Source organism: Trichechus manatus, unplaced genomic scaffold (genome assembly GCF_000243295.1).
Source record: "Trichechus manatus latirostris isolate Lorelei unplaced genomic scaffold, TriManLat1.0 scaffold00092, whole genome shotgun sequence".
NCBI classification, from domain to species: domain Eukaryota; kingdom Metazoa; phylum Chordata; class Mammalia; order Sirenia; family Trichechidae; genus Trichechus; species Trichechus manatus.
The window spans coordinates 10,990,689-11,005,652 of record NW_004444028.1 but is presented as its reverse complement, the minus strand read 5'-3'; the positions used below and the strand labels follow the sequence as shown (position 1 = coordinate 11,005,652).

Genomic DNA, 14,964 nt, shown 5'->3' with positions numbered 1-14,964 from the left:
TATGTCCCACAGTCCAGCCCTATCTTTGTCTCAAGAGTTGGCCGCGGAAATTGTTTTAGTTCTGGGCCTACAGAGGGTCTGAGGGCCATGCTTTCCTGGGTTCCTCCAGACTTAGTCAGACCATTAAGTCTGGTCTTTTTACTAGAATTTGAGTTCTGCACCCCACCTTTCTCCTGCTCCATCAGGGATTCTCTGTTGTGTTCCCTGTCAGGGGCATCATTGGTGGTAGCCGGGCACCATCTAGTTCCTTCTGGTCTCAGGCTGATGAAGTCTCTGTTTATGTGGCCCTTTCTGTCTCTTGGGCTGATACTTTCCTTGTGTCTTTGGTGTTCTTTAGTCTCTTTTACTGCAGGTGGTTGGGACCAATTGATGCATCTTAGATGGCCGCTTGCAAGCTTTTAAGACCCCAGATACCACTTACGAAAGTAGGTTGCAGAACATTTTCTTAATAAGCTTTGTTATGCCAATTGTTGGTACTAAGTTTTTAAGCCAACTTTGGTGGGCAGGTGGGTGGGAGGCTAATACTTATTGGCTACAGTAACTTCTGAGGTAAAACCTTTGCTAAGCTGAAGATGTAGATGAAAGTTCCCCAAGAAAATACATACAGGGCAGCATTTTAAGCCACTGAGTTCACTTACAATTTTTCCTCCTCTGGCTATATGTCATTTATAAATTCTTCATGATTACCAAGATTACGGATCACAGTTCATTTTTAGGTATCTTGCATGTTACTCACTAAACTGTTTTTGTCATGGGGGTAGGAAATAACTCTTGTGTCTGTCATATCTTTGGAGCAGTTAATGACCTTTTGGAGGTAGGAAGTATTAATTTATCAATTTAACAAGAGCCTAATGGGTTTGATTTTCACTTATTTCAAAATCCTAGACCGATGCCAGCAGTGCAGTTCTAGGAATTTTAGTATTTTCTAACTGAGCTCTGGTAATTAGAAGCATGAAGTCATAAGTCTTCCAAACTGTCTCACTAGTTAATAATAACCAGTTTCACCTTCCAGCTGGTGTTTGAGCGATATTTCTGTCACTTGTCATAGATTAAAAATACCATTGACGTATTTGTTTCAAGTTATTAGTTCAGAGATTTTTTTTTGTTTTTAGTATTTGAATTTTTATTATTTCTTAATTGGGGAGCTGGGGATTTTGTTTTCTCTTTGGTTTTGCTTTTGAGAGCTCTGAATTATATTAAAAATATATACAAATGAGGGCTGTTAGCCAAAAGTTAAAATTAGCCTCTAGGGGAAGAAGGGTACGAGAGAGCTATAAAATGTTTGATCTATTAATAAAGACTGACTTCCTCTGGGTGGAAGTGCATCTCTGCACATCTAGGTTTGGGTCAGACATGCACCGTAGCTTTTGTGCCTTACTTTTCTTTCTTTCTTTTTTTGCCTGGTGTTGCTTTCCTACTCCCTGGACAGCCTGTATTTTACTGTCCTAAAGAATGATAGGCTGTCCTTTAAAAATCTGTTTTTCTTGTAATGTTGTAATGTATTTTGTTTTTCAATTTTAGGAGCGAAGACATTGTGGTTCTGGAGTCTCCATTCTTGTGTAGGGCCTAGAATGGCGCTTGACCGAGTCCTTTGGTGTCCGGAGATATCCTAAGAACTAGACTGGTGTAGAGGGAAGAGAACTAGGCCAGGAGTCAGAATACCTGGGTTGTGGGCCATCTGTGAGATTTGAGGCTAATTATTTAACCTTTATGAGACTCTTTTCCTCATCTGCAAAATGGACCTGAAAATAGCTGTTCTCTCTGCCTCATAGCACTGTTAGGTAATGCACCTGATCAGATAGATTTTGAAAACCCTGAACAGTGCTTCTCAAGGTTTACTGTGCACCTGGGGGTCTTGTTAAAATGCAGATTCCTATTCAGTGGGTCTGGGTTGGGGTCTGATACTCTGCGTTTCTAATAAGGTCCCAGGTGCTGCTGCTTTGAGTCCGTACACCACATTTTGAGAAGCAAGGTTCAGTCTAAAGCAGTCTACAGGTGTTGTCAGGTGCAATAGTAGATTCTAAGGAGAGAAGCTGCCCACCTTAGCACAAAGCTTCCTAACACTCCCTGTTGCCTTCGAGTCAATTCCGATTCATAGCAACCCTGTAGGATAGAGTAGAACTACCATAGGGTTTCCAAGAAGTGGCTGGTGAGTTTGAACTGCCGACCTTTTGGTTAGCAGCTGAACTCTTAACCACTATGCCACCAGGGCTCCTTCCTGTCACTAGTGTGCCAGGAACGGGTTACACGTGTGGCCAAGGTGCAGCGCCCAGAGCCCTGGGGTTGTGCGGCTGGAGCCTCCTGAGTTACCCGGGTGTGTCATGTGTGCTATGAGGTGAACACGTGTGGAAACCACTACACAGTCTTCACAGATCTCTCAGTAGCTCTGTGAGGTGTGGGCACCAAGCTAGGGGTGAGGGGCAGGAGAGAGGTGGGAATTAGTGAGCTGATAGGCCTGAGAATGCAGAGGATTTCATAGGCAGACCTGGTACCCTGATCCTGCGGTCCAGCTGCTCCTGAGGGCCACTGTGTTCTCTCTGCCCCTCTGTGGGTTGTCCATGCCCACAGGCAGACGGCTGTCACCCTCTCCTTCCCTCTTCCTGAACTTATGGGGCCTAGATCTTATAGTTATGCCACTGTGGTTTAGGTTAGGAAAATCAAGCGTTCGGTGTTTATGTTGTCTGCTTTTCAGTTATTCTAATTTTAAATTATTTTAAATTTAGGTACTTTTTTTCTTATCCTTTTTTTAGAAAACTTTTTTTTTTGTACCTTTCTGAAATGTTGAAAGAATTGATATGTGGGTACATTTACAAAATATACTTATTTATTACATTATTGCTTGTCACCGGTCTTTCCCCTGTTTGAATGTAACTCATGGGCAGAGGGTTTAATGTGTTTTGTTCACTGACCTACTCCAAGCCTGGTGCATAGAGGTATGATACATTTATGTTGAATACTGAATGATTTGATTACAAATCTCAGTGCTTATTTTCTTTTCGCCTTCTAGATGTTTATTCTTTTCAAGAAGAGGAACCTGTTTTAGATCCTCATTTGGCCAAGCATTTAGCACATTTTGGAATTGACATGCTTCACATGCATGGGGTGAGAATGTCTACTTCTGTTTCTGTTCCAGCCTTGCAGGGAGGGAACTGTTTGGTTTATTTAATATATAATCCCACTAACACACATCTTCATTTTATAGAATTTAGGTTTTAATTGTCACATTTACTTCTTGAATATAATTACTTCAGTGTTTTTTAGTTACTAGCTTAGATTTTAATGCTATAATAGAAATGGCACCTCCTAAAGCACAATTTTGTTTAGTTGGTGTTTAGTTGCAAAATTTCTGTCTCCACTGATGGAGAGCTGCATAAATCACTCCTTGTTTAGTAAAGGGAGAAGGTGTGGAGAGATGATGACCTTTAAAATTATCTATGATCAACATCATTTTAATTAATTTCAGGAAGGGAAGCAGAGCTCCTGAGGGGTGGAAAAAATAAGCCAACACATTATTGTTGATGGATAAGCTTTATCTCATTTTATATTGTGTTTTCTAGCTGATGTTCTGACTATGTAATATTTGTCCCTATGAGGAACTATTTCAAATGTGTGGGTTTTGTCTTAGCCCTTTCCTCGCAGCCCGGGTGTCCCCTTCTCCTTCTGTTCTTATTCTCCTGTTCCCTCTTTCTCGTTCGTAACCGTTTTTTCATTTAGTTTTTCTCTCCTCTTTAAACCTCCTTCCTCTTCAAGGCATCTTCCAGCCCCGTTTTTTTCCCACATTCCTTGCACACTGCCTTGCCTGCTTGTTTGATGTGTTGCATTGCATCTTCTCTTCTAGTTAATCCGCTTGCTATTTATCTTTCTTTTTCCTCGTATCGCCTTCCCTCTCAGTCTCTTTTGATTAGGTTGTTTATATTTCTGCATAATTGGGAAAAAAGGGGCAGAAACATCCATTGCCTTTAGAAATAATTCATGGGACCTAATCGATGAATGACCATTGCATTTAAAATTGTTTTTCTTCAATGACCTTGCCCCAGACGGAGAATGGGCTCCGGGACAATGACATCAAACCGAGGATCAGCGAGTGGGAAGTCATCCAGGAGTCGGGGACGAAGCTGAAGCCCATGTATGGCCCTGGGTACACGGGTCTGAAGAACCTGGGCAACAGCTGCTATCTCAGTTCTGTCATGCAGGCCATCTTCAGCATCCCAGAATTCCAGAGGGCGTAAGTTCCTCCCCATTGCAGGCTGGGGCACAGCTTGCCCTTCCCCCCGCTTTGGGTCTCATCCAGTCAATGTGTGCAGGGAAGCCCGACTGTGTCAGCTTCAGGTCCTTTTGCGATATCATCCGTGACATGATTCCTTTTATTATTTATCTTTTTCCGAGGTATTGATTTGAAACTCTCATTCAATTATCATTATTTTTTAAAATTGTGGTAGAAATATATATAACATTGGCCATTTCAATATGTGTAATTTTTTTATGCATGTGTATGTGCTTAATTCAGTGACGTTAATTACATCCACCATGTTTTGCAACCACTATTTCCAAATTTTCTCATCACTTTTAACAGAAATTCTGTGCCCCTTAAGCAATAATTTCCCATTTTCCCTCCCCCCACTACTGGTAACCGCTAATAAACTTTGGTCTCTGTGCATTTGCTTATTCTAGATACTTCATGCAAGTAGGATCATACAGTGATTTATTTTACTGAGCACAGCGTTTTCTGGGTTCATCCATGGTGTAGCTTGTATCAGGATTTCATTTCCCTCAGTGGCTGAGTAGTATTCCGTTGTATGTATGTACCACATTTGGTTTATCTGCTCGTCTGTTGACGGACATCTGTTGTTTCTATCTTTTGGCTTGTGAACTCACTATTGCGAATAGTGCTGCAGGGGGCATTGGTGTCCTTCCCAGCTTTCAAGTCTTTTGGGTGCATGTGGCATGACATCTTACACTGAGTTTGGGTGAGAGGATTTGGACAAGTGTTATGGGGATAAAGTGAGATAAGTAAAGCTTTGTAAACTGAAAAACATCCTACAGGGAATTGTGGTATTAATAATAGCTTCCATTTTTATATCATTACTCTGTGTGCCAAGAATATATTAATCGTTAATCCTCAAAGCAAACCTGCCAAATAGGTCTTACTCCTTCATATAGATGAGCTAGGAGAGAGTCAGTGATTTATTTGGTCGGTGTCTCCCTGTTGGTAAGTGGAGTTTCTTGGAGGATTTAGGATTTTTAGTTTTTGTTACTCAGACTGTGGTTCACAGGCTGGTGCTAGTCCATGAGCTGCCAGAGATATATACGGAAATTGAGAGTGAGCATTTAGAAAGTTTTGTAGACATTTGACATTGCTGTGTCTTACAAGTGGCATTTCATTTTTCTTGTAGTTTATTTTTATTGTCACATGCATATCAAAGGGTGTTAATGAGTCTTTCTCCAATCTTGATGCTGTGTTCTTGTTCATACAGTCCAGCTTTTCAGATTGTTTGCTCAGCATACAGATTGAGTAAGTATGGTGAAAGGATACAACCCTGATGCACACCTTTTCTGATTTTAAACCATGCGGTATCGCCTTGTTCTGTTCAAACAGCTGCTTCCTGGTCTATGTACAGGTTGTGCATGCGCACTATTAAGTGTATGCAGATGATACAACCTCGCTTGCTGAAAGTAAAGAGAACTTGAAGCACTTACTGATGAAGATCAAAAACTACAGCCTTCAGTAGTAATCAACATAAAGAAAACAAAAATCCTCACAGTTGGACCAGTAAGCAGCATCATGATAAATGGAGAAAATAGTGAAGTTGTCAAGGATTTCATTTTACTTGGATCTACAATCAATGCCCATGGAAGCAGCAGTCAAGAAATCAAACGATGTATTGCATTGGGCAAATCTGCTGCAAAAGACCTCTTTGAAGTGTTAAAAAGCAAAGATGTCACTTTGAAGACTAAGGTGTGCCTGACCCAAGGCATGATATTTTCAGTTGCCTTATATGCATGTGAAAGTTGGACAATGAATAAGGAAGACAGAAGAATTGATACCTTTGAATTATGGTGTTAGCGAAGAATATTGAATATACCATGGACTGCCAGAAGAACGAACAAATCTGTCTTGGAAGAAGTACAACCAGAATGCTCCTTAGAAGTGAGGGTGGCAAATTTATCTCACATACTTTGGACATGTTATCAGGAGGGATCAGTCCCTGGAGAAGGACATCATGTTTGGTAAAGTAGAGGGTTATCGAAAAAGAAGAATACTCTCAACGAGATGGATTGACACAGTGCAACAGTTGGGCTCAAACATAGCAAGGATTGTGAGGACGGCACAGGACTGGGCAGTGTGTTTGTTCTGTTGTACATAAGGTTGCTGTGAGTCGGAACCAATTCGATGGCACCTAACTACAACAACATTTTAATTGTATTTTTTAGAAGTATCATCTGCATGAGTTGAAATTAAAAAAGAAAGTTGATCCTTCACCACTGATGATTTAGGAGGTGATTTAGGGTGCTTCCTCACCATGTATATACGAGGCTGCCTTCTTCCCACACCTCAGGGAAGGCTGGTTGTGTCTGGCCATTTTCTTCCTTACTACAGGAAGCAGCAGAGCTCTGAGCTGCGGCTGGTGGACTCATGGGTGGCCGCTGTCTAAGTTTAGAAAATAATCTCTAATGTTTTCCAGAGTGGGTAGGTTTCCATCTTGGTTCAAGTATGGAAGAGGACTCACATGTGCCAAAACAGACCGATGGACAGATAGTATGCTAAGAATAACACAGGACAGTTTACCTACATGGCATCGAACACATGGAAATCCTACTGGCTTTAATCGTGATTAATAAAAAGTATATCAAATATCTGTTTATTTCCTCTCTTGGTATTTGAAGACTTGCCACTTTTTGCTGTTTTCTGACTTTGAAAATTTATGGTCAGTTTTACATGACTGTTTTTCAGTTTTTCATCCAGCTGATAAAGAGTGGGTTCTGCCCGGCTAAGCAGTGTGCTGGGTGTGGGATTTAGTGATGAACAGAAAGGACATGGTGCCCGTCCCCGTGGAACTCACAGCCCACTTGGTGAAAGAGACAATCAGGAGAACAACTGAGAGTCTATGAACATGATAAGTCCCATGGAGGAAAAGGGAAGGAGGTGGTCAGGCAGGAGCCCTTTCAAGAGGGGACACACAAAGGGACACCTGGCAGATGTGCAGGAGGAGTGGGGAGAGGGCTTTTGTGCAGAAGGAAAATTTGAATCTCTTTAACTTTAAATTAAATTTTAAAGATGCATATCATATTATTTTTATAAATTATTTCCCATGTCTCATACTTGTATTATTATCATTTGATTTCGGAACAATGTAGCTTCATCTTATGTGACTCATACTCCATAATTTTTGAAAATGTTAAAGGAATGTCCTTATGTTGGTGCTGTATAATTATTATTTCTTTAAATTAAAATGGAAGAAACTTGGGTTCTTTTGTTACAAAGGCTAACAAAATTTTTAGTGCTTTACAATCTGCCATTTCATAAATTCTTTTTACACTCCAAAGTTGAGTAAAGAATTAACTTCCTGATTTTTTCTTCAGCGAAAAATGTATTTTGTGTCTGTCTTTTGGATTTGAGATTCATGTTTCTCACCCTAGTCTTGTTTCAAGAGTTTTAGAAACACTATTTTTAAATGTTATATATATATACATATGCATGTATGTATGTATATGTGTGTGTGTTGTTAGGTGCTGTTGAGTCGGTTCTGACTCATAGTGACCCCATGTACAACAGAATGAAAAACTGCCCAATCCTGTGCCATCCTCACAATTGTTATGCTTAAGCCCATTGTTACAGCCACTGTGTCAATCCATCTCATTGAGGGTCTTCCTCTTTTTTGCTGACCCTCTACTTTACCAACCATGATGTCCTTCTCTGGGACTTGTCCCTGCTGATAACGTCCCAAGTAAGTGAGACGAAGTCTTGCCATCCTCGCATCTGAGGAGCCCTCTGGCTGTACTTTTCCCAGGACAGATTTGTTTGTTCTTCTGGTATATTCAATATTCTTCGCCAACAGCATAACTCAAAGGTATCAATTTGTCAGTCTTCCTTATCCATTGTCCAGCTTTCACATGCATATGAGGCAATTGAAAATACCATGACTTGGGTCAGGCACACCTTAGTTCTCAAAGTGACATCTTTGCTTTCTAACACTTTAAAGAGGTCTTTTGCAGCAGATTTGCCCAATGCAATACGTCATTTGATTTCTTGACTGCTGCTCCCATGGGCGTTGATTATGGATCCAAGTAAAATGAAATCCTTGACAACTTCAATATTTTCTCCATTTATCACGATGTTGCTTATTGGTCCAGTTGTGAGGATTTTTGTTTTCTTTGAGGTGTGATCCATACTGAAAGCTGTAGGCTGTGGTCTTCATCAGTAAGTGCTTCAAGTTCTCTTCACTTTTAGCAAGCAAGGTTGTGTCATCTGCATAATACAGGTTGTTAATGAGTCTTTCTCCAGTCCTGGTGCTGCGTTCTTCTTCATACAGTCCAGCTGCTCGCATTATTTGCTCCGCATACAGACTGAATAAGTATGGTTCCTGATTTTAAACCATGCAGCATCTCCTTGTTCTCTTCGAACAACTGCCTCTTGGTCTATGTACAAGTTCTCCATGAGCAAAGTTGAGTGTTCTGGAATTCCCATTCTTCATAGTGTTACCCATAATTTGTTATGATCCATACAGCTGAATGCCTTTGCATAGTCAATAAAACTCAGGTAAACATCTTTCTAATATTCTCCACTTTCAGCCAAGATCCATCTGACATCAGCGATGATATAAACACAAGCAATTTACTATATCCATAGTCATCCTCAGTTTTTTCATTCTTTGACCAAATATCACTGGATTGAATTATCTGCTCCTCATGTCCCTTGCTCCCTGGTAGGTCTAACTCAGTGGAGGTAGGTCCAGGAGCAGTGTTCCATTTAGGACGTAGAAAGAGTGACTCGGAAAGATTAAATGACTTAAGCAAAGCCAGTATGTAATTCGGGAACATTATCTTGATTCCTTGATACTCTACCTGCTACCTGAACCCAGTTTACATTCCAAAATAAGTTTGTGAGAATTAAATTTAAATGAATTGATGTGCAAATTGAATGACAACCAAGATGGATGGTCAGATAACAAAGCTGTGTTTTTTCTTCGTGAATCAGTAAATGACAAGCAGTGGATATAATACGTACTTTTAAAATTATCTAGCATTTTAATTGAATTCTGTTGTAATGGAGAATATTTCTTGTAGATTAGAAAAATAATATAAATTTGTTAGTAAAACGGACTTTTCTGACATCAAAGATTTATCCCTTTTAACTCTACTTTCTCTACCAAGCATAAGCCTTTTTCACTAATGTTTGTAAGTCAGTTTTGTGTTTTCTCATTTGGAGATATAGTAAAGACTGGATCATAAGAGAGCTAATGAGTTCATCATGTTGTGTATAATATTATTAAGAGTTCTCCCATATGGCGTCTGACTTAGAAAATAAATTGATTCCAACATTTGGTTTGTCTGTTGTTTGGCTCTTGGCCCTCTGACAATGTCTCGATGTAGTCGTTGCCCTTGTGCCACATGCAGAAGGCATTTGAACTGGACTCGTCCGGAGGAGGGGGCCCCGTTAATTTTGATGGAGGAACATACACTGCAAAACAGACTCTGAGTTTGTGAACAGCAGGTGCCTAGAAGTTTCTGGTAGTGGAGAGCTTGTATTAGATAGAGATCACTGCTAACTACTAGTGCTCTCCGTTGGGATTTTATTGCAATAATGCCTTTTCTCTTGGGTTATAGGTAATCTCTTGGTTTCTAAAATTGGTTGGTTGTATGATTACATGATATGAATTTATTCATTTAACAAATACTTATTAAGTTCCTTTTTCGTGCCAGATGCTGTTCTAGCGCATCTACTTTCATGGAGATTACATTCTAGTGTGATCTACAGATAATAAAAAAAGAAAATAAATAAATTATGTCATTGCAAATAGTGATGCATGCTAAGAAAAACGTCAGCCAGGGCCAAGTGATAGGGAGTGGGCCTTGCTGTGGTTCAGTGTCTGAGGAGATGACTTTTAAACAGCCCTGATGAGGAGCTGCGAGCAGCTCCCAATGTCCTAGGACAGACAGCAATGTCACAGTCTTGAAATAGGAGTGAGCTTGGTGTGCTCTGAGGCAGCCACCAGTGGCTGTGGCCATGTGCGCGGGGCAAGGGTGCTGGGAGATGAGACCAGAGAAGCAGGCAGGGCAGAGCTCATGAAGGGCCAGGGAAAGGATCTAGTTCTGGTTTCTTCTTTCTAGAGCTTTCGGGCTCAGAGAGTCAGAAACTGAAGGGTGAATAATGAACAACGCAAAGTAGAGGCTGTGAAATAGGAAATGAATTTAAGAGTGAAAGGAAGATTGCGTGTTGAGACTCGAGAGAGGGGTTCAAAGTTAGCCCTGTTCTGTCCGAATGAGCTATTTAGAAGGTGGGATTGTGGACCCTTCACGGGGGACAGCGGATGGGCAGGTACAGCCAGCAGAGTGGTCAGAGCCTGGCTCTGGAGCCAGACTGGCTGGATCCACTCTGGGCATCATCACTCAAACCTTGGATGACTTTGGGGAGCTACCTAATGAATCTGTACCCCAATTTCTCTCTCAAATGGGGTTAACGATCATATGCCTTCGTATAATGAAGCCTCCTACTATAGAAAGTCCTTAAGAAATGGTAGCCATTGCTGTTGTTACAGGCAGTCCCCGACTTACGACAGCGTTATGTTCTGTCGACTACCCCATTATAAGTTGGTTCTGATGAATTCGAACTTTTTTTTTCTAGTTTTCATTATTATTGCCTTTTATTATCAGTATCTTTATAAATCTGATCTTTATGTGTCTTTGGGGGTTGGAAGCATTACATCTGAGAATGATAACATCAGCAGATTACTCACTGCAACATTGTATGTAGTACATATTACTAACGATAAGATGTACAAAAAAAACCCAGGACAGTGGATGGTTGTAAGTGCATTTCGTCCTAACTTGGATACATTGTAAGCTGGGGACTACCTGTATTATCCCTTTTAATTCCTAACCTTACCATTTTTAAAACTATGGTACAATATACCTAACAAAACACTTCAACGGTTTTTACGTGTATCGTTCGGTGACATCGATTGCATCCTTCATGTTGTGCAACCATTATTACTGTCCTTTTCCAAATCATCCCACCACCATAAACATACACTCAATGCGCTGTGAACAGTATACCATTTGTTTCTGAAGTGGCAATTGGGATGGCACAAATTCGGTGGTTCTCGACCATGGCTGCATGTTAGAATCAACTGGGGGACTTTTAAAAGAATCCAAAATGGCAGGCCTCAATCTTGATCAGTAAAATCAGAATATCCCTGGGTGGGGCAAGTGGTTAATGTACTTGGCTGCTAACTGAAAGGTTGGCAGTTCGAGTTCACCTAGAGATGCCTGGGAAGAAAGGCCTGGCAATCTACTTCTAAGAATCAGCTACGGAAAACCCTATGGAGCACAGTTGTTCTCTGACACGCGTGGGGCTGCCATGAGTTAGAGTCAACTTGATGGAAATTGGTGTTTTTTTTGGGGGGGTGGTATTAAAAATCTGTTTAGATGATTCTAAAGATGCAGTCACGGTTGAGAACCCCTGAGAAAACGATAAACATTTTAGGGAGGTCAAGGACCTCTGGAAAAACTTTTCTTCAGGTAGATGGTTTAATTTTGACATAAAAGCAAGATGGTCTCAGCGAGGATGATGGCTTATTTTGATTCTGTTCTTCTCTCAGTTCCTCTGCTTTGACTGTCATTTCTTATTTTCCAGGTATGTAGGAAACCTTCCAAGAATATTTGACTACTCTCCTTTAGATCCAACACAGGATTTCAACACACAGATGTAAGTGCCAGATGGCTTTTTTTTAAATAAAGAATCTAGTAAAGCATTCATAGTGGTTATCTCTGGGTTGCAGAATTAAAGGCAATTCTCTTTTCTTCTGTGTTTTTAAAAGTTTTCTAAAATGAACATATGTTACTTTTATAAGAAGAAATAAAGTTATCTTTAAAGTACTGAGGAAAATTTGAAAAATTTCAGAGTCAAGTAAATGAAACCAGTTTTTTGTGAGTCATGGAGATAAAAGCAGCTGTACTTAGGGAAATTCATAGACAATGTTGACATCTCTAAGGAAAAACAACAATGAACTGTTTGTTTGTTTCCCTCTGCTGCCCAGGACTAAGTTAGGACACGGCCTTCTCTCGGGCCAGTATTCAAAACCTCCAGTGAAATCTGAGCTCATTGAACAGGTGATTAAAGAGGAACACAAGGTAGGTGTCAGAGTGTTTGCCATGTTGACATATAGGCAGGAGGGACCTTTATCAGACAGAACACGGGTTTCCCATGATTTGGCAAATGGTGGCAGTAAATTTAGCAAGTTGTCGGAATAGCTGTTTCATTTCGGAGCCTAGGGTGTCTGTCTGCATACTCTTAAAAATTGTGGTAAGGAATAACCAGGGTCCGGGTTTCCCGTGACAGCTGCCTCATGGATTATACGTGTGCGCCATCATTATTGATCTTCAGAAACAATAAATTTATTATTTATTTACTAAAATAAATTTATAAAATGGAGCTGAGATGAACAAACCTTATAAAAATGTAAACATTATCTCCTCAGTAGCACAATCCCTTCTTGGCCCATATAGTGTCGTTTTCCTCCTAAGTCTCAACTTTGCTTGCTAGTGTTTCTCAAGGGACTGCTTGTTCAAAAACACCACCACAGGTTCCTTAGCCCCTTCCCAGAGCTGAGGATTCAGAATTTCTGGGATGGGCTGGGTAATCCTCATTTTTGCTATGCTGCCACCCCAGGGGGTTTTAAGCCCACTCAAGTATGAGAAGCTCCGTTGGTCCATCAGTCCCTATTACCTGATAGAGTCAGGGAAAGACACCCAGTGTTGCTGTAACAGAAATACCACAAATGGGTAGCTTTAAAGAACAGAAATTAATTTTCTTACAGTTCTGGAGGCTAAAAGTCCAAATCAGGATCTTGCGTGTCGACTCCTTCCTTGTCTGTAACCTTGGGTGTTCCTTGGTTTCTTGATGGTCCTCCCATGGGTCTGTCTTCTCTGTTAGTGCTCGCTTGTCTCTGTGTCTGTGCTGCTCCTGTATAACTCACAAAGATTAGATTTAGGATCCAGCCCATACTAGTGTGACGGCAACTGATTGATTACATTAGGTTGCATTATGGAAGGTGAGCATGTTACATTACATTAACAGGTGTATTAAAACAAAACAAAACAAAACCCATTTCTGTTGAGTCAACTCCGACTCATAGGGACCCTGGAGAACAGAGTAGAACTGCCCTATGGGGTTTCCAAAGCTGTAATCTTTATGGAAGCAGACTGCCACATCTTTCTCCTGAGGAGTGGCTGGTGGGTTTGAACCACCAACCTTTCGATTAGCGGCTGAGCACTTAACTACAGCGCCACGAGGGCTCCTTTTAACAGGTATAAAACCTGTTGCCATCGAGTCGATTCAGACTCGTAGTGATCCTATAGGACAGAGCAGAACTGCCCCATAGGGTTTCCAAGGAGCAGCTGGTGGATCCGAACTGCTGACCTTTGGGTCAGCAGCTGAGATCTTAACCACTGTACCACCAAGGCTCCTTAAGAGGTATAGGGGCCAGGATTTCAATACATATTTTGGGGAGACACGATTCAATTCATACTACACGCCTTGACTCCTAATAGGCAGACCTGTATATCCAGGTGCTATGGGCTGGGACGCTTGGCACCTCCCTGGGCTGCTGTGTTGCATGACTCCAGATGGTACCTTGTGCAGCCTGTGACTATGAATGGTGCCCTGGGAGTTCTGCAGTGCACAGCTTCTGTGGCTGTATTCCGTGGGCCCAGGTCCTCTTGCCATTTGAGAATGTTCTGAATGGAATGCGTACCCTACTTCCGTAATTCGTCTCTGCCTTCTGAGTACCCTAACTTGGTGGCAAGTTCTTTCCTTTCTGTTTTTATGTGTCTGATCTCTGTGCTTGCATCTTGAATCAGTCATCCTTTACTGATTCTTGCAGACTGAGAGCAAGAATCGAAAGTGAATAAACTCTTGTTCATCATGAAGTCAGCTATTGTGGAAATGGAGCAGATAGGAGAAGGGAGATAGTGATGGGGATGCAGAGTGGCCGTGTTGGAAGGAGGCAGGTTGTGGGGAAGCTGAAGAGGGGAGTCCACATTCTGAATGGCGAGACCAGGAGATGAGAGTGAAGTGAAGGCCGGTTTCAGAGCGACTTAGGAAGAACGTTAAGTTCTCAGGTTGCAACACTACCAGCATTGCAGGATAACGAGTTCCTCATCCACCAGAGGCTGGAAGATCCTCTTCAGGGAGGCAGTCCTGGATACACAGGGGTGCAGAGCTGGAGAATGGAGTTACCCAGGCTTCTGCCTCTGAGCTCCTGTGAAACTTGAAGAGGTGGTGGTGAAAAAACTTGGTCCAACACAGGGAACCAGGGCTGGAAAGGGAAGCGTGCTGTCACATTGTGGGGATTGCAACCAATGTCACAAACAATATGTGTATAAATTTTTAAAAATTTTTTCTCATACAAAAATTAATACATACACTGTTATGTGACTCTAATTGCTCTCCCCGTACTGTGGCAGCACACTCCTCCTTTCCACCCAATTTCCCATGTCCATTCAGCCAGCTCCTAACCTTCTCTGCCTTCCCATCTCACCTCTGGAAGAAGCTGCCCGTTTAGTCTCTTGTATCTACTTGAGCTAACAGGCACACTCTTCATGAGTATCACTTTATGTCCCACAGTCCAGTCCAATCCCTGTCTGAAGAGTTGGCCTCGGAAATTGTTTTATTTTCTGGGCTGATAGAGAATCCAGGGGCCATGCTTTCCGGGGTTCCTCCAGTCTCAGTCAGACCATTAAGTC

The 14,964-nt window shown here is 41.5% G+C and overlaps 1 protein-coding gene across 1 annotated transcript in view; it reads left to right on the top strand.

The window, feature by feature from the left end:
• Positions 1 to 14,964, top strand: part of USP13 (ubiquitin specific peptidase 13) — a 103,589-nt gene that overhangs the window by 38,277 nt on the left and 50,348 nt on the right. Inside the window, exons 7-10 of the mRNA XM_023736841.1 lie at positions 3,008 to 3,102; positions 4,038 to 4,225; positions 11,855 to 11,926; positions 12,258 to 12,351. Coding sequence (XP_023592609.1) covers positions 3,008 to 3,102; positions 4,038 to 4,225; positions 11,855 to 11,926; positions 12,258 to 12,351 — 449 coding nt within the window. The remainder of the gene's footprint in view (positions 1 to 3,007; positions 3,103 to 4,037; positions 4,226 to 11,854; positions 11,927 to 12,257; positions 12,352 to 14,964) is intronic.